Source organism: Camelus bactrianus, chromosome 6, assembly GCF_048773025.1.
Source record: "Camelus bactrianus isolate YW-2024 breed Bactrian camel chromosome 6, ASM4877302v1, whole genome shotgun sequence".
Taxonomy (NCBI): Eukaryota; Metazoa; Chordata; class Mammalia; order Artiodactyla; family Camelidae; genus Camelus; species Camelus bactrianus.
Window position 1 is genome coordinate 68062828 of NC_133544.1, and position 25876 is coordinate 68088703.

General features: G+C 33.3%; 1 protein-coding gene across 3 annotated transcripts in view; it reads right to left on the reverse strand.

Annotated features, from left to right (window-relative positions):
* Window positions 1-25876, reverse strand: part of DPH6 (diphthamine biosynthesis 6) — a 174218-nt gene that overhangs the window by 52109 nt on the left and 96233 nt on the right. For all 3 annotated transcript variants that reach the window (XM_074365877.1, XM_074365878.1, XM_074365876.1), the window contains exon 6: window positions 2220-2281. In XM_074365877.1, the coding sequence (XP_074221978.1) occupies window positions 2220-2281 (62 nt within the window). The remainder of the gene's footprint in view (window positions 1-2219; window positions 2282-25876) is intronic.

The window sequence follows — 25876 nt, forward strand, 5'->3', positions numbered from 1 at the left end:
GACCAGAACCAAAGGAGAAAAACTAGGAAAATGTGACATCATGAATGCCAATATAAGCATTTCAAGAAGAAATGTTTAAAACTGTCAAATAAGGACTGAGAAGTATCTATTGGGTTTGGTAAAACTGGAGACCATGGGTGATCTTGATCAGAGCTCTATCCATTTAGAGGTAGAAAAAAGAAGCCACGTGCTAGGTATATGAGGCATCTGAGACATGAAGAAGTACTGATTATGAATACAGATAATACTTCTGATATTTTTATTTTTGAAGCAAAGAAGAAAGAGAAGTGGAAGAAAGAGAGAAACAACTAGAGTAGAAAGGGAATCTTTAGGATGGGAGAGGGTAGCATGTTTCAACAGTGATGTGGAGGAGACCATAAAGAGAGAGAAGAGGAAGACCCTGGGGTGGGGAGGGGGAGGGTTGAATGCAAGTTCTCTAAGAAGGCAGATGCTAATGGGATCCAGAGCACAGAGTGGGTTCGCCTTATACAGGACAAAGGACACTTGTCCAAGTCATAGCAAGCAAGGATAGGTGTGGGTGCATGGTTAGGAGTGGTGCTCAGAGGTAGAGGGTTTCCCAGGATGCTGATTTCTGTTTTCTCTGTGAAGAAAGAACCAAGTCATCCTCTCAACATGAGGGTGAGATATGAAGGGATTTGAAATTTGAGGAGACTAGAGAAGGAATAAAATGGCCATCATGGAGAATTGGTAGAGAATGTCTCCAGAGAAATGTAAGATTGCCAGGTCACGTGAAGAACTTGCTGAAGTTGAATAAAATAGTTTCTGCATTTCTATGTTTAAACATCCTATGATAATACCCAGGTTAATTCACAATCAACATTATGGCAATCCTAAAACTTTACTTGCCTTTTCTACAAAGAATCCCTATGTGCTTGAAACCTGAACTCACAAATTCAAGTCTTAGAAGCAGCTTACAAAAACTCTTTTGCCAAAGCTCCAGTCTCTCATTTCTGAAGTTCTCTTTCTTTCACTCTCATAAATGTAATTTCATTATTCATCTACACTGTTTTTGCATAAGCAAAATTTAGTCTGATGGTAGTGAATAGATATGAACATATAACTATGTCGGCCATAGAACAAACTGCTGTGAGAAGAGTCCTACCAGAGGGGCATGGAAAGCAACCATGTTCATTAGATAGACTTAAATAAATAACACCAAATTATCTAGAAATTGAATATAATTTACCACGATTATAGAATCATTTTATTTTTATTTTAATTTTCACTATTTTCCTAGCACATATTAGATGCTTAAATAATGCTTAAAAGAAGAAATTAACATTAAGGATTTCTAAGCATTTGATACATACTGATAAACCAGAAAATAATCAGATACAAGTAAGTCTGAAAGAAAATGTGAAACCCAAACAGCTTGCGAAGAGTATAACTGCTAATAGTTCACATCATAGCAATGGGGTTAATAATTCCAAAGACAATTTTGATGAAATAAGAGCATGGGAGGGAAAAATGTTAACATAATAAAGGAGTTCACTTCTTTCACAGAAGGTGATTTTTTTTTCCACCATGATTGTAGAATTTATAAAAAAAAAAAAGCAAAACACCCTAATGATTACATCATTCTACTTAATTTTGCATTTCCATACTAATAATAACATCTGATCCCTCACTCATAAAATACAACACAGTTAATAGAAAAGAGCAAAAATAACAAAATCTTTCTTTAATATTTAGAAACTTGGAGTTGACACTTAGGACTTGACAATGATAAGTATTGAACAGTGGTAATTTAAAGCCTTGGGATAATGTCTTTACTACTCTGCAAGTTAATTTCCTAATTGGTGAAAAAGAAGAGATTAGATTAGATAATCTTGAAATGAACTTTCCACTCACATTTCTGATGGAAACGCATCTGATCGTGGAGACCATCAGGTACTGCGGGAGTACAGTACTTTACAATGTCCATTTGAATTTATTAAAACTTTTGACAGAACAATTTCCTTTTAGACATAGCTTACTTACTCTTTTTGTGAGCTCAACAAGCTGGTCATAACTTTCATAATTAATTTTAAACATAATTTTAAACATTCTCATATCCATTAGAGGTTTAATTTTTTCATAAAACCGTATCATCAATATATCTGATTTTTTCTAAAAATTGATTTTATAATCATCACATCATGGCATTGCTTTTTCTCCTTTCAGATGCCCACATTTTGAAAGCTGGTATAAATTCTTACCTCTAAGAGATAAGGCTCCATTTGATCCAAGGTTTTTCCAAGATGTTTATCTGGATCTAAACCTGCCAAGAAAGATTAAATATTTTTTAGTTAACTATTAAATTGGAGGTTTAAAGACACATTTCCCTTCCCTAGGCTCTTCCTTGCATAGGAAACCAGTGTGTGTGTGTATTTTAAATTACTTTGATCCTAAATCAAAATGTACTTTTGCTAGTATTTTCTTGGGTAACTGGTTTTCTTGCTCCTGAAAAATAAGTTTCATTCCAATTCATCTCAATTGCACTTCATCAAATACCAGATGCATTGTTTCAACCCCTTTTACATTTTTGAGGAATTGTAATTAGGATGGGAAAAAAGGTATCATTTCAAAGATATGAAATTTAAATCCTTGTTACTATTATTACTATTATTATTTTGTTTTACTCATGGACAACAGTGAGAATTTTCTGACTTATACTAATTTATCTCAGCCTTATTTGGAGAGTAAAAGTACAAAATCAAGGAGTAGTAGACTTTATGCCTTTATAATTAACTCATTTAGTGGCATCTAAACACAAATAATCGTATTACCAAATTAAGTAATATTTCATTTCAGTGACCACTTATGTGACAATATGTTTTTCAAGAAAAGACAGAAACATTCTGAAAAATCATTATAGTACCAATAGCATGTGCATAATCTCTGATAAAGATATTCAACTGATGTAATAGTAGAGTTTATGTGGGTGATGGGGTATAGGTGAACTACTGTGGACAAAAGGAATTCTTCCCACACGTCAAAACTAACCTGTCAGAGGGAAAAAAGAATCACACGTCGCAAGTCAGCTATGAAATTAATAAACTAATATTAGATATTTATACCCATAATACATGTATTAGCTTAGGTTTGTTTATTTTTTACTATTTTTATGTTTATTATTAGTTTAAACCATTTAGGTTATTAATTATACAAACTGAATAATAATTTTCTCCTTCTAGTCAGATGTCTTTTTTGGTAATATAACATTTCTTATAATCACATACAAAATAATAAAAGAGAAGTCAGGTAAAGCTTAAGGATTCTTCTGCTACTGAGTATTAAGTTACATCAAGTCCAAAGCAAACAACTCAGACTAGCAGCATTAGTAGATTATTTGAGTCTACTCCCTTCACAACAATCTTATTTTCATGGTTGTATTCACTAAAATTTCACAAAAATTCACTAAAATTCACAAAATTTCAATTGGCTGTGTAAATGCAGAGATGAAATAATTGTTGACTTTGTCCAGTTCCTTTATTCCTGTCAACCAGTTTGCAATTCAATGTTTAAAATGAGTAAGAAAATGAAGTATTTTGAGACAAACACTCATTAATCATCACTCAGATTTAACAAGCATTAATATCTTGCCATATCTTCTCTACAACTTTGAGAAATAAACACCACCAACATAATAGAATTTCAGTAGTATATCAATCCCTAATCAATCTATTTCCTCTAGCTTTTCTACATGGATAACCATTCTTTTGAAGTTGGTATGTTATTTCCTAACTATGCTTTTATAACTACAAAGGTACATATCCAAAACAATATTTGGTATTGTTCATATATATTAAATTTTTACATGAATGATAAGTTTTCACTTGTTCTGTTCAATTTAATTATTAATGAGATTTACTTACATTGATGACTATGGCTCTGGTCCACCCGCTTTTATTGTTTATTGTATCCCATTATATGGATATATCAGAATTTACCCATCCACTTTACAGTAGATGGACAGTTGGGCATTGACTTATTTTTAACATCTGTTTTGCCACTGGTAAGTACTTTCTATGCTGCAGTAAATATGTTTTATGTGAAATTACTATGATCGAGAAGGAAAAAACACATGTATATACAAACATATATATGGTTATATAATCTTCAGGTCTATTAGATATTGCCAAACTCCTCTCCAAAGCAGCACTGCCACTTTGTACTTTTACTATTAAAGAAATAGAATTCTTATTTCCTATAATGTGAAAATAACTGAATGTTGTCAGATTTTTCATCTTTGTCAATCTGAGATATATGGACATATAAAAATGTTTTGGATACTTGTTTTAATTTTCATTTTCTGCTTACTATTAAAAGTAAGCACTTTTTCATGTTTCATTGCCCGTTCATTCAGGTTTTCACTTCTATGAATTGCTTATTAATCACTTGCCCATTTTTAATGCTGAGTTTTCTCTTTTACTTGATGATTCTAGTTCTTGGTATATTCTGAATGCTAATTCTTCATCATTATGGGCATAGTAAACATCTTCCTATTCAGTGGCTTGTAATTACAGTTCTTTTAATTGGGGGAGATCTTTTGATCAACATAAACTTTTTACCTTTTAGTAGTCAAAAGAATTGTTATTTTAAAATGTTTTTCTTTGTATTATAACAAACCCTTTCATGTCCCAAAGTCATAATATTAGTCCCTTATATTTTCTTTTCAAAGTTTCAAAAATTTTCTCCTCACATTTAGATCCTCAATCCATGTACAATTTACTGTCAGTTCTCATAGATGTAGTGTTATAACTGTATCTCTTATTTATGGATAAGCACTGTTTATGGAATCCCTTCCCTACCAATGTATATGCCACCTCTGCCAAACACAAAATTTCCATTCATATGTAAATCTGTGTCATGTTGCCTACAACTTACTTTAAAATATTTCAGCATAACCAATATACAAGTGTCTGTTTTAATCTACACTTAGAGATGGTTACTTGACAACCGAAGGACTCAAATCAGAACCCGTAACTCCAGAGGCTATAACTTTTACTGCTACAGTTATCTTTATAACTTCTGGTATTACAGTTATCTTAGATCAGCAAGAGAAAGTTTGTAACAAGAGAAATAATTAACATGTCTGTTAGAAATGATTTTTCCTTGTGAAATTTATTTATTTAAAAAACAAATTATATAGTACTACTATGTGCAAGGCACTGTGACAAGTACCCTACAAATATTAACTAACTAAATTCTTATAACATCCAATGAATGGTATTATCATTGTCCCCACTTATATAAGAAAAATTGAGGCAAACAGAAGTTTAATGACTCCAAAGTCACCACTTCCAACAGATGAAACTAGGATTCAAACTTAGGAAGTCTGGCTGTGGAGTCCAGGCTTTTGACTACTGGATCATGTTGATTCTCTATGTTGTTAGGCATGCTTCCATCCATACTTCATTTACTAAGATTTCTTTGCTGTTTTCTTGATCATACTTGTTAATTCTGCTGTTTCACAGCATGAACAAACACCAAATTTTAAAAACACTTTGTCCATAACTACTGAAATGTGTTCTCCAACATCTTCACCAATACTAGATTAAATTTAAAGCTTTTGCCATTCTGGAAGAAAAAATGGTATGTTCTTGGTATTTTTATTTGCATATCTTTACTCATGTATGATTGAGGTGTAACAAGTTTTTCAGAAATTTGTGGCCAGATTTATAACTTTTTTTTTTTTTACTGTGAATTGACTATTCATATTCTTTGACTATTTTTCTAACAGACTGTTCATTATTTTTTCTTAATAATACTTAAACATTTCTAAATCAAGGCCATTTGCTTTATGAATTCACACATGGTAGAACATTTTATTGGTGATTGGTCTTTGATTCTTGATGGATCTTGTCACATACTTAGCAACTTGGAGAGTCTCATCAAGGTGCCAGCTTTTCGTTGCTGTTTTTAAAATTTTTTCACGTTTCAACCTCATAAATTTTACTCTTATGTCTATCATTTTCTTATTTCTGCTTTCTTTTTATTTATTCAATAGCTTATTTATTTCTAGCTTATTGATTTGAACACTTAATTCATTTATACTTACACATTTCTTATTTTTCAAACAAAGATTTAAGTACCAATTTAGCTACATCTCAGAGGATTAGAAAAGTGGCATATTTATTGTCATTCAGTTTTCAATATTCTGTCATTTTTATTAAGTTATTTAGAATTACTCTTGTAAGTGTCAAGACATATTTGTTTATTTTTACTACCTTTTGTTGTTTTCTAATTTGATTGCATTATGGTCAAGACTGTAGTCTTTATACGATAATTCTTCAAAATTTGATAAAGTTCCTTTGTGACTTCTGGATAGTTAAGTTTTATAAATGCCCCACTTGTGCATGGAAAATGGGTCTGTTGAGAGCAAAACACAATTCTATACTTACACACACCTCATGATCTTAATTGTTAATTCTGTTGTTCAAATCTTCTGTAACCTTACCACTATCTCCACACATGACTTTTATCATATATTCTATTTATCAATGTTATAAAACCAGCTTTCTTTTGTTAATATTTTCCTGATATACATGCAACCAGATTTTGAAAAATTTTATCTTATAAATACAGGTTCAAAGAATTATAAATGTTTTTTACATTTTACAATTTTTGTCTGGACCTGTTTCTCTCATCTTATTGTGGACATTTTGTTACATTAAACTTTATACATATATAATTTCCTTTGCCATTTTCTGCCTCATAATGGATCAAAAAGGATTTTTCGTGTTTTCTCTGTTGATTATAAAGCTCTAGACTGAATTTCTACTCTTCAGTAATCACAATTTTTAACACACATTCAAAACCACAGTATTGAAGTCTAAAGGTATTAAGTATCTAAAAATGTATGAATCTTATAAATAATAATAATTATTAATCTAATAATGTGTTTAGCATCTTTTTGACCAAGAGAAATTAGCATGTTTTAACTAGACACTAAGTATGTTCCACCATTTAAGTTGTTAACATTGTGTTAAATTTTAGTTTCATCATTTTTGGTAAGAAAATGTAAGCTTACCAACACATTTTACTATGTCTATGCTCACTACTGTCTCTCATTCATTTCTCCTGGAACTCAATTCATTTGTAACTGAAGTCCACTCTCAATTTTTCACTGAAGATCTGTGAGTGGTAAACTCTCCTAGTTTTTACATGTCTGATAATGTCCTATTTCCTCATCACCACCATGTAACAGTTTAGCTGTAATATATTAATTCTTTAGGCATTAGTTGCTCCCAATGAGATTTACACTGTCAGTCTGATAGTGGTTCCCACATAAGGAATTTTTATTTTCTTTGTGCTAGATCATACAATTTTCACTTTACTTATTACGTTCTGTAATTTTAAAACAAGGTGTCTAAGGTTCTGTTAAATTTTATTCATGCTGCACAGCACCCGATATGCATTTTCAATTCCACAACTCCTATCTTTCTTCAAACCTAGAAAATTTTCAGCCATTACATCTGTAAATACTGTTTTTCTGCTTTTCTTTTATTTTTTTTCTGAAACATCTACTACACAAATATTGCAATTTCCCAATCTATCCTCCATATTTTAAAGTTGCTCTTTCAATTCTTTACTTCTCTGTGTTGTCTTTTGGGTGAATTACTTTTTTCTGCTTCACTCATTCTCTCTCTGACTTGGTTCATCTAGAGTTTATTCTGCCCACTGAGTATTTTGTTTTTTAAACGACTATGTTTCACTGCCAAAATTTCTAATTGGTGACTTCATATCATACTGTTGTTGTTTCATTTTGAGTGCTTTATTTTTCTAACTGATTGCTTTCTCTTTAATGGATGCTTTATTTTTTCTTTATCTGAGTTTCTCCCAAACAGGGGGCACTTTCAGGCTGTTGCCCCACAGTTGCTTTTGCCTGTTTCCTGACCCTTTGTATTACAGCCCCACAGCTTCAGTCCTGTACTATTTTGTACACTTTGTCTATTCATTTCTAATTCACAGAGATGTTTACAATGCTTTCCAGCACAAGTATGTCTTTCATACTTTTCCTTCATATATTCATCTATTACTGCCATGGTTTGGGGTGGAAATTTGGAAAACTCAAGGCAAGAATGTACAAGGCCAGAATGGCAGGAAGCCACTTTTTAGTCTCGCTTCCAGCTCCTTGATTCTCGTATATATTGATCACACAACACATACATATCACCTCAGCACTTAGCACTAGGCTACACATCATTAAAATCATTTAAAAGGTCTCTCATAATTGAATCTAATAATTTATGTTTTGTGTTCTCTCCAAGGATCTGGGAGTAAATAAATACCTATCTAAAAGGCATGAGAGGGAATTTAAGACCATATGGTTTTATGTAGAGCACTGAAAGATCAAACTGACAATCTTCCCATTTTTCTTGCAATCTTTTAATTCACTGCAGAATCATCAGGCCCCAGTTCCGAACCGTTAACGTAGAGAAATAACTGTTGTATCTCATTTCAAAGACAACTGCAGTCCATGATGGGTAAAGTGATTTGGCTCAGCTTTAGAGAAGAGAGTCAGTAAAATAAGTAAACAAAAGCCACACTGGGCAGAATTTTTCCACATGAGTCTGTATTTATCACAGAGGTATACCCTGGTAAAAATTAGCTGATTATTTCAAGACTTCTGTGTATTCATAGAAATATTTTCCATTTATTTATTCCTGGGATAAACACTGAAAATTCTATGGATCTAAAACAAGTAGAATAAATTGAACTTTAAAACTTTAAGGAAGATTTTAAAACATTTTTCTTAAAGACATTATAGATCATTTCACTGAGAGATTATTGTAAAATTCTAAAATAGCTATAAGACAGCTACATTTCTTTTTCCTCAGAGTTAATAATAAAATAAGCTGCAGGGATGAATCTTTATAGTTTGGTGATGGGGTCTGCACCATGTTTAGTGACGGGGTAGATGCCATTATGATTCATGGTCTGATGCTTTAGATATTTCACGCAGGGCAGACAATCAGTAACCACACTTCACTTACACATAATGATAGATAATTTCAATGGACATGTAAAACCAAGGAGATGGCAGAATCTAAGAAATAAGCAATTTTGACACATTATAAATTTATCAGAGGTTATGTTTGGTGGTTTTGGCAGGCTTCTTTGGCATAAACAATGATTTAGGAGTTGTTACCTCATAAGATTGTACTATTTAAATAGATTAATTCTCTTCCAAAAACTGTCTAAGTTTTAATAATGAAACTGGTTGTCTAGATTCAATAGAATAGTCTATGTACCCTTCTGAATGAATCATTCTACTTTAAATCAACACTGTGTATAATACATACTTGTGTCAGGCTAACTTGTTCCACCGTACTTGGTAATGACTACTCAAGTCCTTTTCTCCTGACACCTTGCTGGTTACTCCATCTGAGTGCAGTCTGTCTTTGCTTCCATTTTTCTTTTCATTAGAAAGTGACAAGTCATTGGGGACCTCATGGTAACTGCCTATATGATGTGCACTTCAAATTGTTTTTAAAAAATATTTTCTCAGATAAGATCCAGGGATCTCTATCAATTCAAGCTTTTGTCCTTGAGAAATCAATGGCCTGAAGCCATCCTGATTTCTGAGATCTCTTCTAAACTAGTTGAGACCATTACACGAGATGGTATTTGTCAGGGATGTGGCAGGAAGATTATTCATCCTACCCCAGAATACATTCAGATATGGAACTTTTCTCAAGAAATTTTTTACTGCCTAAAACACTGATGATTCCATAAATATTAAACTATATGCAAATGAAAACTCTTTGTGAGATATTTTTATAAATATAATGAATGATTGAATATTTAATTTTCTTACACTTGCACATTTTTTCACAACTTTCTTCATTTAGAAACATCTTAGTATTATATGTACAATCTTTATGATATTTGCTTTAATTTCTCTAAATGGAACAAGACAATTATAAAGATAATTTTAAAACAAGGATCTGGAGAAACAGATCACTTAAACTTAAGAAAAAAAAAAAAAACTGTTAGCTTATCTATAATTGTGAAGCCCAAAGATGTTAATCTTTATCTCATGTATTTTGGTTTTGGCATTTTCTAACTAGATGATATGCACAGAGAGTTCTAACATTGAAGATCCTTCATAATTGAGAATGGAAGGTCAGGGTCAGATTAGCATCAGTAAATAATACATTTATCATCGGATTTATGCTTTAAGTCGTTTAGAGAGAAATATTTTAAATAATAAAGTCAATGTTTGATTAAAATTTAACACAAAGCTAAGACAACATAAATAACTTCTCAGTTTAATTTACTTGTTTTATCAACAGGAATCCACTTATATTTCTAAGCACAACTAAAGAAAGATGCTAATATATCACTATACTTGCTCTCAAATGATTCTAGTATATAGACTCATTTTAGAGTATATGAATATATAACAATACCTCAGTAATTTAATTGTATATATTCATTCTATTTTCAATTTTTAAGCATTAGCCATTCTACTTGTAAATGCAGCCAGTCCAAAGGCATAACCTTCTCTTTCTTTAAATAAATCCTAGTATCTAGACCCAATACAATTTCAGTATAATTTGAAAATCTCTCTCCTAATCTTTGTAATGTCATCATTCCCATTTTATTTTATATAAAACTGCATTATGTTAAAAACCTTTGAGGGACTGTGAAAAGCCTATGAAAAAGCCTTACTCGTTCATGAGCTGGGTCATGAATGGACATAAACTGTGCTTCACCAAAACCCTAGCTGTCTGTTCAATTTACCTCCTGAGTCAGTCAGTTGTGGAATATGAGTCCCAGTGCATCTAACTCTCTTTTGAAAACCTTTACAATCATTGAGATGGTTACATTTATTAATATTGATATAAATATCAGTATCAAAAATATCAATATTAATAAAGATTATTACAATCCATAGGACCCAAGATGATATTATATTTAAAGTACATTTTAACTCAAATACATAAATAAGTTACTTTAAATTACTAACAAAATTTTCTCCAAAGCAGAGAAAAAATTTATTATAAATTCTGACACCTAACCATTTAATCATGTCTTATACACATTCCTTGATGGAAGCTGGGTGGATGAATAAACCCACAACAAGACCTAGGCACTGGATAACTCCATGCAGAATTAAGAAATTAATTAGGAGGAAGAACCATAATTTGCAGAGCTGACATCTATTTTACTTTCCTTGCATGTATCAATGGGAAGCAATTACAATTCAATTAAAATATTCAATTTTATTACTTTACTGACTGACCTTGAAGTTAATGCCTATTTTATTTAATTGCATCATCTATGAATAAATGTTAACCCTACAATGATATGCCCCATTATTTTCAATGCATTTTTCAACTTCTCAACTGAATTATATCAGTCAATTTATTGTCTACTGTCATGAAAGCAAGTGGAGGTTTATTTCTTCGCGACAGCCCAATATATGATATGAGAGAAACATCACAAAATGTTTGATAATGCTATTTTTAACAGAGTCAAGTAAAATGAATTGTGTTCTCATCTCAACTTTTGTAGCCTAGACTTTTACTGTAAAATCAGTAGGCAATATTAGAAAAGGTATAATCACTCTGAGAAGCAATTTCTAGTCTGCCTATAATTCTTGATAAATTTCAATGCAGACAAGAATGGAGCATCCTGTGTATCTTCAAAAGTTGAACACACACACACACACACACACACACACACAGCCCTAATAACTTCTTCCTATTTTCACCAAGCTCACTGGCCATCAGAATAAGCAAATTCCATTTTAAAAGCTCTAATGGTTTTGTTGGTAAATGTAACCCTTTTTTTATTGTTGTTCCCAGACTCCAACTGAGCACACCATTACTGTACAATTGAGCACTTTGTAAATAAAATGACCATATTTATGTCAAAAAGAATAGCTATGAAAGACTGACTATGTGATATTTAAGGTAAAAATTAGCTCACATATTTTCACAGTTGACCATTTGGGGAAGTATCTTATTTCAATTTCCAGATTTTCCATTTCTAAAATTAGATCACCAAAAGTTTACCTATCTTAGAGGTTGTGCTAGGACTCATCTCAAAATGCAGTTTCTTTCTGAAATCTATGAACTGGTATTTTATGCCCAAGTAAGTAACATAAAAGAGACCCAGACACTTTATGGACTCACTTTTAAGATTCATGGCATCCAAGAAACTAATAAATCATATTAAGTATAATTATGCAGTTAATGATAATCAATACTTGCTGATGATAGCCGAAATGATCCTTTCTTCTACATTTAAAAATACCACACAGTTTTAATATGCAAAAATTAATAAAAAGCAAGACATGATTCAAACAAATTCTCTTAAAGGGGGATTTGAAATATTTTATTTTATATCTAAAATAAAATACTTTTATATTTATTTAGAATAAAATATAATATTTTACTTTAGAAATATCTTCCCAATCTTTCACATTAGTTTTCAACATGATGAGTACTGGAAACGGAAAGATGCTCGATATGAGCAGGGAGGGTTTGAAGGGGTGAAAGTTGAGGTTAAAAAAGTAGACAAAGCCAAATTCTATAGGATCTCATGTTTCATTTCCAAGAGTTTATACTTGAATGTAAGGTTACAGAGAAGAGAGAAATTCTAAGCAGAGGAATAATATGATCCAATTTAACCTTCAGAGAGATCACTCCAGCTTCAGCCTAATCGCTTACCAGGAAACAAAACTGAAGGGAAGAAGGGAAATAAAGGGACTGCTGAGATAATTAGTGAGACAGGACACAACAGACAAAAGCAATCGGTATGGAAGGAAAAGAACAGATTTGACAGCAACGTAGGTAGGGTATATAGTACTTGCTGATGAACTGGGTATGGTGAATACAGGAAAAAGAAAAGACAAGGATGATTTGCAGGTTTCTTATTTGGTCACATTGTAAGATGGTGGCACCGAACACCATTTATTTCAGACATAGAACACAAGAGAATTTGGGAAGGAAAATAAAGGGCAAATTTAACTTTAGACATCTGAGGTTTCAGGGAGTCGCTCAAGAAGAGATATTTAATTGAGAAATAGGTATATAGGGTTAGAGCTCAGCATGGTAGTCTGAGCTAGAGATACTAATGTAGAAACAGAAACTATGAGACGAAATCACTCAAGGAGAATTTGTAGAGTGAGAAGATAAAATACAGATAAGAACTTAGGGAATATCAAATTTTAATGGACACTACAGTCAGAGAGCTGTCCAAAATGCAAATCTGATCTGGTTATCTTCATTTTAAAACCATTCATACTTCCGGGCAAGATGGTTATATGAGCACTGGCATCCAATTTTTTCCTTTTCTTACTGTGATGGTTAATTTTATGTGTTAACCTGAGTGGGCTTGGGATGCCCAGATAAAACACTGTTTCTGGGTATACCTGTGAGAATGTTTGCGGATTAGATTGGCATTTGAATCAGTGGTCTCAGTAAAGTAAATTGCCCTTTCCAATGTGGGCGGGCTTCATTCAATCTGTTAGGGGCCTGAATAGTACAAGGGGCAGAGGAAAGAGGAAGTCACCTTTCCTCCTGCTTCACTATATGAACTGGGACATCTCATCTCATCTTCTCCTGCTTTCAGACTAGGATGTACATCATTGGCTCGCATGGTTCTGAGGTGAACTTGGATTGAATTATACTACTGGCTTTGCTGGGTCTCCAGTTTACAGACGGCAGACTGTGGGACTTCTCAGCCTCCATAATCATGTGAGCCAGTTCCTCATAATACACCTCCTTTTATATCATGTTGGTTCTGTTTCTCTGAAGAATCCTGACTAACACATGCCCCCTCTCTTTTACAAACTCCACAGAAAAGATCGCTGAATAAGGGAAGAAGAAAACATCAGGATTGAAAATACCCCAAACTAGAACTGAATTTTGCTTGCTTGAATGAGGTTGGAATCAAATTCAGAAGAAAATCTGTCCTAAGACTTTTCCAGTGAAAGAGTAACTTGCTAGAAAAAGAAGTACAGGAGACTCCAGAGAACCCTGATTATCATCCATACCTTAGATCTTGCACTGTGAGATGCAATACCTCACCTGGTTCTCAGGTAAACTTACACTGACTGTGACCTATAAACATTTATACATACTTACCTACATAGGTCTGAGATGTCAACCAATACAATAGTTCCTGTCTGATAGAGACTTTGCCAGAGCACAAGCCCTACAAACTATAACATATTCTTGCTCCAAGCAGTTTTAATACATAAATGTTAGGCCCTCAGCTAAGACAGGAAAGTCTCACTTTCCAATCATGGCAGATATAGAATGACATTGTAATTTTCTACACACAAATATTTATTTGGCACTATAGTTATTAAAAAGTCTTACTACTAAATAGATAAATGGGAAAAGACTCAAAAGACTTATCTTTCCAGAAGGAGTTTTCAGTTACTTGTTACATATTATCATGCAAGTTGTTTTAGTGTAAGCTGCCTGACACAGCCATAAAGGTTACTACAGAGGGATAACTTTGATAATAACATGTGTTAAAATAAGATTTTATCTTATTTATTTGTGAATATTACAGTTTGCATATTTTAAACAATAAAGGGAATTAGAGCTGTTGGTAGAGACTAAACTAGAAAGACAGGTTTTAGAATTGTATTATGGTACATATTTCTTAGTATATATACATATATATATGTATACACACACACACACACACACACACACACACACACACACACACACACACACACACAATGGCTTGGGATGGATAGAACCTTAATCTATTCAAAAATTCAAAGAAAATATCCATCTCAGTACCAAATAGTTATATGCCTAACTTATTTTTAGAACAGTCTGCCCTACCTAGTGAAGGAAAAGATGTGCTAGCAATAAAATGAACAAAATCAGCATTTATTTCCTCTGCTGTTATAATCTGTTACTTCCCTTTACAAACTGAGCAAAAAGCACTCTATTCAGAGATGGGTGGTGGTGGGACTGGTGGTATTTGTGTTTGAATCTTAAGGAAAGATTATCCTGCATATACTCAGAATTTGATATTTAAACTTTGATTGTTTTCCCTCAATTCTAAATGGTAGGTATTTACAAGACATTTGAGAGACGTTAAGTTTCAACTTTTAATGTTTTAAAATACTTGAGTTATAAGTTTAAAAATTCTGTGCTAAAGTACTCTGTGTAGAGGTAAAAATATATTTCTAATAGCAATTAACTACACTTGAATGCACATTAAGTAACCTTTTTTAAACAAAACAATTATTTGAACAAAGTTCAGGTTTAAAAAATGTTATGTTAACCACAGACTATGAAAGAATAATGCAAATTGCTTTTAACCTTTACTGTTCAGCATTCTTTTCTAGGAAGGCTATTGCAATGAATGATTTTAATTATGGCCATTATTATCCAAAAGAATGACAGAAGAGTACAATGAGTAGAAGCAATAATTAATATGCCTTATCATGGCTTATTTGGACAGTGATAAAAGAGGAAACAGATTAATGTATCGCATAGGAATTACTACAGGTGAGTATGTGTAGGAGTGGAACTCAGCAACTGGGAAGTCTGCACAATTAAAGCTTGTTTTCTAATTAGTATGGGCATCTCTTAATATTAACCCAAAGGGTGAAACTTTAAAAAGTATATGTTAAAAATTTGAAGGAAAAAAATGATTAGCAGCCCTCCAAGAGGCAAGTAAGGGAGTTTAAAAACTACTCAGGCTGCTTGGAAGACAGGAAAGGACAATGTCAATGATAGATACATATAATATATCCATTATTTGAAAGGTCAAAAGAGAAATCTGTGGATGGCTTAGGGAAAAAAACCCTGGTAGTAATTCCATAGAATCACTTATGAATACACTGAACATATCTAGACTATCTTTAACACTTGCCTTTTTCCCCCCTAAATTAAATACTGAAAACTTATTATCAGGGAGAAAAAGAATTTGAAAATTAAAAGAACAAAAGGTAACATGAGGACCAAACAGCCAATATGAGCAGCTGGACTAACTGCTGAGTTTCTCCCTATCAGTGAGGATTGTGATAAGGACAAGTAGGAGGATAAGGAGAAGTTTAATTCAGTTTTATTTGGCATTGACCTTTCCTGTAGGGATCCCGGGGAAACGACTACTCCAAGGGCACTTTCTGAGAAAATCAGTGGGGCAGGAGCAGAGAGCAATCTCCTAGGAGGAAATAATAGAGCAACTTGAGAAATTCCACAGTAGTAAATCACCATGACCAGATGGTATTCAACTGAGAGTTTCTGAAGGAAATAAAGTGTGAAATGGCTGAGTTACAGATGAGGATATGCAATGTATTCAGAAAACCAGCAACTGTTTCTAAATATTGCAATTTTGCTAATATGGTAGCTTTTCTGTAAGAAAGAAAAACAATCAAATTAAGATTTACAGAATTACAGACCACTGGCTCTCTTGGTGATAATGGAGAAACTGATAGAGTCTAATTAAGAATAGCTTCCTTCAACATCAGGATAAGGTTAACCTGCTAAGGTCAAATCACCCACTGAGTCTATAAAGAGAACACTGTTTCTCTCCATCCTATTAAACTTATCTGGAAATGTCAATAAAATACTAGATAGAAGTAAACCAGTAAATGTAATTTATTTGGGAATTACATGAAGCTTTTAACAAGGTCACATGAGACTACTGGGGAAAATAAATAAGCACAGTCTTTGGGAGGAGAGGCCACAGGAGAAACTTCTGTCATTAATTGTAAAACTTGCTAAGTAATGAAAACAAAGTTTCAGGGACAATTTCTCTTTTCTTCCCTAACACTGGGTTACTCTTCCAGACACATATAGATCACCTTCAATTTTAAAAAAAGAATTTCACTATAGACAAAACACAGAGAAAAAGTAGGGAAGGAAGATGTGTTTCCAAATCAAGAAAAAACAGTAAGAGACTAACAGGCAATGGTGAAATAAGCATGAAACAAAATTTCCACCTAGCAAATGGAATCTGAAAACCATAACTGAATTTAAATTTCTCATCATTGTGCTCTGTGTAAGCATCAGATTTTAATGAAAACTAACAAGTAATAAAGCAATGAGACTAATTTTTATGTATTCAAATGAGGGCTCTCATCTTCAAAGTGGTCACCTTTGCATACTATATATGCTTATTCCAGTAGTATATATTTGCCCTTAATCAATCCATTTCCAAAATCCCCTCTAAAGAACTGTTTTCAGAGCCAGTGGCATCTTGTTCTGAAGTTATCCAATGGTGGCAAAACTTCACCCTTCAAGAGCAGAGCCAGAAGCCATTACGGAAGGATGGAATTCCTTCCCAAAAGCAACCTTCACTAGTCCAATTCTAAGCTCAGGTTACTTCTGTTTTGGCATGAAAGAGCAGCAGCATGTAGGAAAGAGCAAAGGCATGCAGTAGAAGCTTGAAGAAACCCACACAAGGGCCTGTGGCAACCTCCTATGCCACTATTTGAAAGCTCCAAATATTAGAAAGTTCTGATGCCAAACCAAGACTTGTTTCACTATATAACCTACACTTTCTCTTAGAATTGTTCTCTGAAGCCACAGAAAGTACCAGCAGCCTTTCAAATACCGTGGATTGCTATAAAAATCCCCATTCTCCTTGGTCCAGTAACTTCCTGCCTTCACTTTAGGCTAAATACACAGCTCCTTTAGATAGTCCTCCTATGGCACCATTTCTGGTCCTTTCAGTGTTCTGGTCACTCTCCACTCACTGAATTATGGTTGTTTGTATGTCCCATTTGAATGCAATCTTTCCCCCTGTTTAAAAAAGTAATTTCTGTTCCTTAAGGGGAATATAGGAAACATAAAAAGAAAATTTAAATTTTTCTTATTAACACTTTCTGGAGACATCTGCTGCAAATCCAGTATCTTTTATATTTTCAGGGTTTTTCTTAGAATACCTTTTGCATAGACTGGAGATCCGTTTATTTATCCTGCCTTTTTCTTACTTTACTATCGCTGTGACCTTCTTAAATGAAGGTGCTACAACAAAGACAATATTCCACACTGACTCTGTCCTCAGATCTCCTTAGCTACTTCAGCAGCCTCAGTGTACCACCGACCCACACAAGTGTAATGCCACAAAACCTCATTTTTTCTCTCAAGTCCCAGTGTTAAGCAATATCTTACCCGTTCTATCTTTTGAAACTGATTTTAGGGATTAACATTCAAAACACTTTATATTTACCTCTATTACATTTTCCCTGGTCAGATTTAATCTCTAGTCCCAGCCAGTTAATATAAGTCAGTGTTCTGATTCTATCGTTCAAAATATAAAACTTGTGTATTATTTGCAAGTTTAGTCAGCCTACCTTTCGAGTGTTTTTCAAATAATTGTTTTAAAGAGTAAAAAGGAAGGATAAAGAAAGAATGATGTGAAAAATCAACACGGGTATGTTGACACTGGCCTATTATCAATTTCATATTTGGTTTATTTGTTTAACTGAATATGAATTTAATTATTAAGTCATTTGTTTTATTACTTACAGACACATTCTTACACACACACAAAACCTGGTGTCTTTACACAAGAGCTGTGTCTTTGGAAAACTATAAGTAAGTTAAATCATATTTTAAATATCAACAGAATTCAATACTGAAAAGATCTCTGTAATGGAAAAAAAATTCATCCCCAATATGAGTAATATTTTGGTGATGCTATTTTTTCTTAACTGAATATTGGTGTGTAGTTTTTATGAGTTAAGAGTGGCAAAATCAAAACAGTGATTAAATGGGAGCTACATCCCAGGAGATTATGGACAGAAAAGCTAAATCTAGACTTCAGTGAAAAAAGAGAGGAAAGGATTACTTTGTTATGTGGATCTGGGTCTTGAGACAATGTTAAACCTTTTCAATTTGTAAAGATTGAATTGGAAAAGAAATTATCAAAATATAATATTTACTTGTTCAAATACATGTTGTTTAAGTGAAATTTGAACTTTTACAGTAAAAGTATATGGAATAAAGGAGAACAAAGGATGGGAGTAGTCTAAAGTCATGCTAATGATAGTGAATTAGGGACACAGTATAATTGCATATCATCAGCCACTTTCTCCTCACTAGGGTCTATTATTGTTAATGCATTCCTTGCTACTTGGTTTATAAAGTATATATGGTTATTTACCTAAAAGACAAATAAACAACCTGTACTTTAACTAATCTTTGCTGCTTGATATGTTAAACCACCTTCATACTTAAAAAAATACAATTATTGAAGCACAGCTGAATGGCCTCAGAGCACACAGGCTCCATTAAATCTGCTTATATCTAATTACTCCTGCCTAAGGCAGGTGAGAAATTTATAAGATCTTTCTTTATCTGGTAGCCAAAAAATAAAATGAAATAAAATCAGTGATTTTCAATCTAATTACTATCTAAAACTATTTGTAGTATTTGGTCTTTAAGACCCTATAAAGATAGGTTTTTGCAACATAATTATAATTATGTTTCTAGCTGCTTAATACAAACATTTCCTCCTAGAAAAATTGTGTAAGTCATCATCAATGTCAATTATGAATTTGTATCTTTTATCTTTCAAATTAAACATTTGGGTCACTTAAAAACATTGTTATTTTGAAACCGTGATACAGTGTCCCAAAGCATATAATTATATCTGATCTGAAATATCCTTAACAAAGCAAATGAAAATGTGAGATTAACAAGTACAGCATAGGAAACGAAAAAGCCCCAAGATTTAACTGCTCTTTAGACAACTGACTTTTCTGAACTTGTCAAAAAAAAAAAAAAAAAAAAGAGAAAGAGAAAAATACATCTCCTAGCTGAAAACCAGAGGCTTTAATTGTCTTGCCTATATTCCATCTGCTGCACGGAAAACTTCCAGTGATTTTTAGAGACAGAAATAAGAAAGAGAGATCTACTGGATTTATGCTGCAGGACAGCCATCCAACACCTAAGTTTCTCTTTTGTATAACAGGAGGTTGAAATGGCAAATGAAATATGTGAGAAAACCAAACAATCAAGCTAGTTACTTACAAATGGAGAAAACTCAGATAATCCATAAACATGTGCTGGCTTTCATACATTAAGGCAAAAGAAAGACAATCTGAGCTCAAGGAAAAAGAATTTTTTTTTGAAATACATACAATTCCTGAGACAAGTATTAAAGACATATTCCACCTGAATAAATTAAGAAAAAAAAAAGCAGTCAAGAATAGAGAGGTTGTAACATAAAATAATTGGTGTCAAGAACCAAAGCCAATCAGATATATAATTGTGTCAAAGAAGTTTTGTAAATCAGATTGTTAGATGCAAATGTCAAGTTCATTTTTGAAAGAGAAGCAACACATATATAACATTATATATATTATATATATATATATATATAAAGCAATAATTAGTAATAGTAACAACAATAATATGGATTCAAACCTCAGGAACTAGAAAATGAGGAAGAAATGGATTAGAAAAAATAAAGGATGATAGTAACTGACATATACACTAAAAGATACAGGAAAAGGATTCGAATTCCTTTAAATTAGAATAAATAAGAACTATATAAAGACAGCTTTTCAACTCAGGGAATCAGTGGCACTCCCCCATGCAGAAAGGCAAGATTCTAGATCTTAAATCCCCTCAAAGTCACCAAGCTACCAATGAAACTGTTGGACTAGCGTGAAGCCCACCAGGTCTCTCTAGACTAGAACTGGCAAGCACTTTCCATAGGAAACCGGACAGTAAATATTTTAGGTTTTTGGAGGCCATATAGCCTCTTTTGCAATTACTCACCTCTTCCATTGTAACCAGAAAGCAGCCACAGACAACATGTAAACAATGAGCTAGCTTCTAATAACACTGTATTTAAATATTAAGGTGGAGCCAGATTTGGCCTATAAGTAACAATCTGACAATCTTTTTACTAGACCAATAGCTCCCCACCTTGGCTTCATATTGGAATTATCTGGGGAGCTCTAAAAACATATGTGTACCTTGGTTCCATCTCTTGATATTCTGATTTAATTACTCTGGGGTGAAGCTTGGGCACAGGGATTTCTAAAAGCTCAACAGGTGACTCTGATGTGCAGTTGAGGTTGAAAACCGTTGTTCCAGAAACTTGACCTGGGTCCCTGATATATGTGTCTATAGAGGGGAAAAAAGAAGAGGAGTAGCAATGTCTTTCCCTGTCTGTGACATTTCCAAGTGTATTGCATCAGGCTGTCCTGTATAATACAGAAATTAACTGTCCGGATACCAGAGCATCTTGCACTGAAAATGTTTCTATTAGTCTTTATTACCAGCTTATAAACAAGTACATATGAGGCCCAACATGTTAAACATGTTTCTATAAAAATACAGCAATCCAGTTTGAATCAAAGGTCAATCTTTCATATTACTGGGATATAAGGATCCTGAACAGGACTGTTTCTGACCTGTCTATGGGCCTGGCCCCTTAAATTTCTATATTGATAGGAAAGACTGAAAAGACGTTATTGCATTTTTTATATTGATATTTTAAAAATTATAAGTTGAAGAATACTTTTGAAAAGATTAAAACTAATTACCAATAGGATGCATAACAACAGAGAACATTAAAATATTCCACACAGCAAAAGGGAGCAAATAAAGAAAAAAAATCATGAAAAAATAGATAACGTCAAATGGATAAAAGAAGAAGAAAAATTTAAAAATAACATTGATTACACCATATACCAGGTTATAAAGCATTCCCTCAAATTTTCAAAAAAAAGAATATAATCCTGAGTGTATTATCTGAGCAAAATGTGATTGAGCCAGAAATTAATAATACAAAGATAAATAAAAAACCATCATGTTTGAGAATTAAGCAATGCTTGAAACTAAGCAACACATTTCTAAATAACCACGACTTAGAGAAGAACTTTAAAAAGAAAGCATTTTGAACTAACTGGTAATGAAAATACAACTACAGCAGCAATTTAGGAAAAATCATAGCATAAAAATATGTATTAGAAAACAAGGGTGAAACAGTGTATACGTATGTATTAAGAAATTGGAAAACACAATGTTCGCAAATATTGAATCATTATATTGTACACCTGAAACTAACATGACATTATATGTTAATCACATCTCAATTAAAAAAATAAAAATGATGAACAGCAAATTAAACCCAAAGAAAGTATAATGGAAGGATTAATAAAGATAGCAACAGAAATTAATAGAAACAGAAGACCAACATATAATTTAGAAAATCAACAAAATGAAAAGACTAATAAAATCAATAAACCCCTACAAGACTGATAAAGATCAAGAGAACAACAAATAACCAATTGGAATTTAAAAAAAAATCACTACTAATCCTATAGATGATAAAAAGACAGTAAGAAGACATTAGGAACTACTTTACACCTATAATTTTCAAAACCTTGGGTAAATTCAGAGAAAAACACACATTTATCAAACTGAAATAAGAAATAGAAAATCCAAATAGTCTTAATCTAACAAAGCAATGGAATCACTAATTGAAAATCCTCCCCAGAAGAAATCTCCATGTCCAGATGGCTTAAGCAATAATAATAATTCCTTCTTCAAAACACTGAAGAAGGAATTAATACCAACCTTACAGAAAATCTTTCAGACAACAGAAAAAGAAGAAACACTTCTAAGCTTTATGAGGCCAGGGTAAACTTATTACCCACATCTGTTATAACTAGGAAAGGAAATTATGGGTCAATCCCTTTTATGAACATATACGTAAAGTTCCTAAACAGAGTACCAGCAAACTGAATCAAGCAATTTAAAAAAGGACAATTCATTGTGGAATGTTATATGGTAATAAAAAGAAACCAAATACTGATCCAGGCTATCATATAGATAAACCTTGAAAACACTATTCCAAGTGAAAGAAGCCAGTCACAGGACCACATATTGTAGGATTCCACTCATATGAAATATCCAGAATAGTGAGTATATAAAGATATAAAGATGCAAAGTAGTTTTGTGGGGCTTAGGTTAAGGGGAGATGGGGAATGTCTGCTATGGGTATAGGTACGGGGATACAAAAATGTCCTAAAATTTGATTATGATGATGGTTGCAAAACTCTGCTAATATACTAAAAAACATTGAATGGTACATTTTAAATGGGTGAATTGCATAGCATGTTAATTATACCTCCATAAAACTGTTAAAAAATAGCATACAGTAAATAATAGTTATATGCTCAGACAAAACATATAGAACTCTTAAAAATGGGAAGTGAAATTCAGAAAGAACATGTAAAAATTATTTTTAATGGTTCACAACAATCACATTGGTGTGGTATTAGCATTGTTATTCTGAGACTGTTTCATACACAGCTAAATTTTTAACATCTATATTTATTAATATGCTGAATGCCAATCTTAACCAATGTACCATGGAAAGATTAAGAGTTTCCTGGAGCAGAACGGATTATCATTACTACTTACGTACAGTAAGTAGATGTTACTTTTTTGGTTCTTTTCTGCCCCAGCTCTTATCCTAGATCATATCTCATTGCTCCTGGGATAAGATGAGAATGAGATATAATCTCTCCAGTAACTGTATCCACTGTAGGTAAGGAGTCTCCCCAAAATAAAATGGCATATTTACTCAGGAAAAAAAGAAACAGTTGTTTCCCTTCCCTTTCTGAGAGTTTCTTTGTAAAAGTAAAGGCAAAGACTTGTGTCTTCACATTTTGGAATGTTAAAAAAAAAAAAATCTCTCTAGGGAGGAATAAAACTAGTGTCTCCAGCTTTACAACCCAGGAGATGTCTCCAAGGTCCTGGTCTCATCCCCCACCCTTGAAACATAAACACAGACCTCCATAGAAGTAAATCTCTCTGGAGTCCTCTCTGTCTATTCCATCATACATTAAAGTCTAATGCTTGTCTTTCAGCCTAGGTCCCAAGTTTCTGTAAAATTTGCTCAGAAAGCCCTAATTGTGCAGAAACATAAGCATATTTTCTTTACAATCTTATGTACGTAATGTCATACAAAATAAATGAGAAACTGAGTTAAATCAAAAGACTGGATTGTCAAATCAGATTCAAACATATCCGAGACTTTATTCAGTATCAATCTTTGCTAATAATTTAAATAGAAATGAACAGCACAGCAAATCAGGGAAAGGTCCAGCACCATCAGAACAGCTTTCCAGGTCCCTCCTTGTCACATTGGTTATGCCCTGGCCCAGGCTGGCATAAAGGGTCAATTAGAATTACAGCACCATTCTCCATTTCTTCTCAACAAAAACAGCTTTTCTCACCTACATTCACATTCACAGTGACTGGGGTAGTGACCAGCGATCACTGCTCAGTCAGGTTGTGGATTCCATCTCATCTGAAGATTTAATTATATCCCAGATATCATAGTATAGGTTTTAACACTCATTGGCTTCCAGATGTCACTATGCAACATGCTCTCTTCAGGTCAACACAGTTGTTATTCCTATATCTGTTCAATCTCAACCAATGTACCATGGAAAGATTAATCCCCTATATATCTGTGGTACCTGGGCCATTAGAAAACAAATATAAAGGTCACACTGTCCAGTAATGTCCTACCATAATCTAGGCAATGGTAGTATTCCCATAAATTGACAACCTTAGCTTGGTTTCTGACACTCCTGGTCATTGATCTCTAAAAACAGGAACTTCCACAATGATTAGAATATTAAATAGCCTTTCCTGGGTAAGTATTCAGGCCTTCCTCCTACACTGTTGACTGATAACGATGTTCCAAGAAAGTATATATTCTATTAGGGTAGCCATTTAAAGCTTTGTTATCCCTCCAGAGCCATTTCTAGATGTAGCCAGTCTCCTGGAAAAGATCTCCCTCTAGTGTCTATATTTGGACTAGCAAGTCCTTTTCATCATGATGAGCTTTCAGGAACATTACGTATTTTGGTATGATGTAGTACCCCAAGACAAGGACTAAAATGCCCTATAGAATACTGGCATAGCAGAGACAATAGGACTCAAGCCACAGTATGTGTTACTACCATGGTACATTAGTGACATCTGTGCAATTTAGGAAAATGGTTTGCATACAAAAGTAAGTCCCTTGAGATTATCAGTTGGTATATCATAATAAATACAGATCTGCCTGAGTGTCATAGGTTTTTCATAAGTGCACTGTGCATAACTCCAGAGAAGAGTCATCAGTAGTATCAGTTCATTATATCTACTAAATCCATCTCTCTCAAGGATGGTGTTCCAATTTCTTTCAATGAAGTCCATTATATTCACATATTCTATACTGAAGGACTGACTGATCAAGCTATGACAGGCGGTAAAAATCTGCTTTCCATTATACCTAGGTAGATGTCTTAGTAACATATTGTTTTGCTTTATGCCACAAAGAGTGAAAAAGCCCTACTGTTCAGAATCCTTCACCTACATAATTCATTACTAATAGCCAAGTCATCAGGAAAATGATCAGAACAGTAACTACAGACAATAAACCAATAACTGAGTGGTAAGTGTAGTAAACTGCTCCCACACTGGATCATCAGTTGGTAGGTACTCTGTCATTTTGTTGCTTCAACTCATCCAGGTAAAATTTTCAGATAGAGCTCATATATCAGCAACTTCCCTTCTCTGCAGAAAAGAGGTCCAGAGTTTTCTCTCACCATCAGTTAAGTGGTCAACATCAGATTTGAGAATGATGCCTAAGAGTATTATTCTCTAACCCAGAGGCTCTGGCACGGACACATGATCACACCCCTCCATAGAACTGTAATCTACTTATAAGTACTTTTCCATCTCCTCTGATTCCCTCCATTTCCATTTATTACCTCTTTTGACCCATCCCCTTTCCCCTATGATTGGCCTTTCTGGCTCAGCAGACGTACTATAAACCCACGAGGGCAGTAAAAACAGCAGCCTTGTTAACACTTCTTGGACTCACTCCCAGGCTGATATTCCAGGATTTG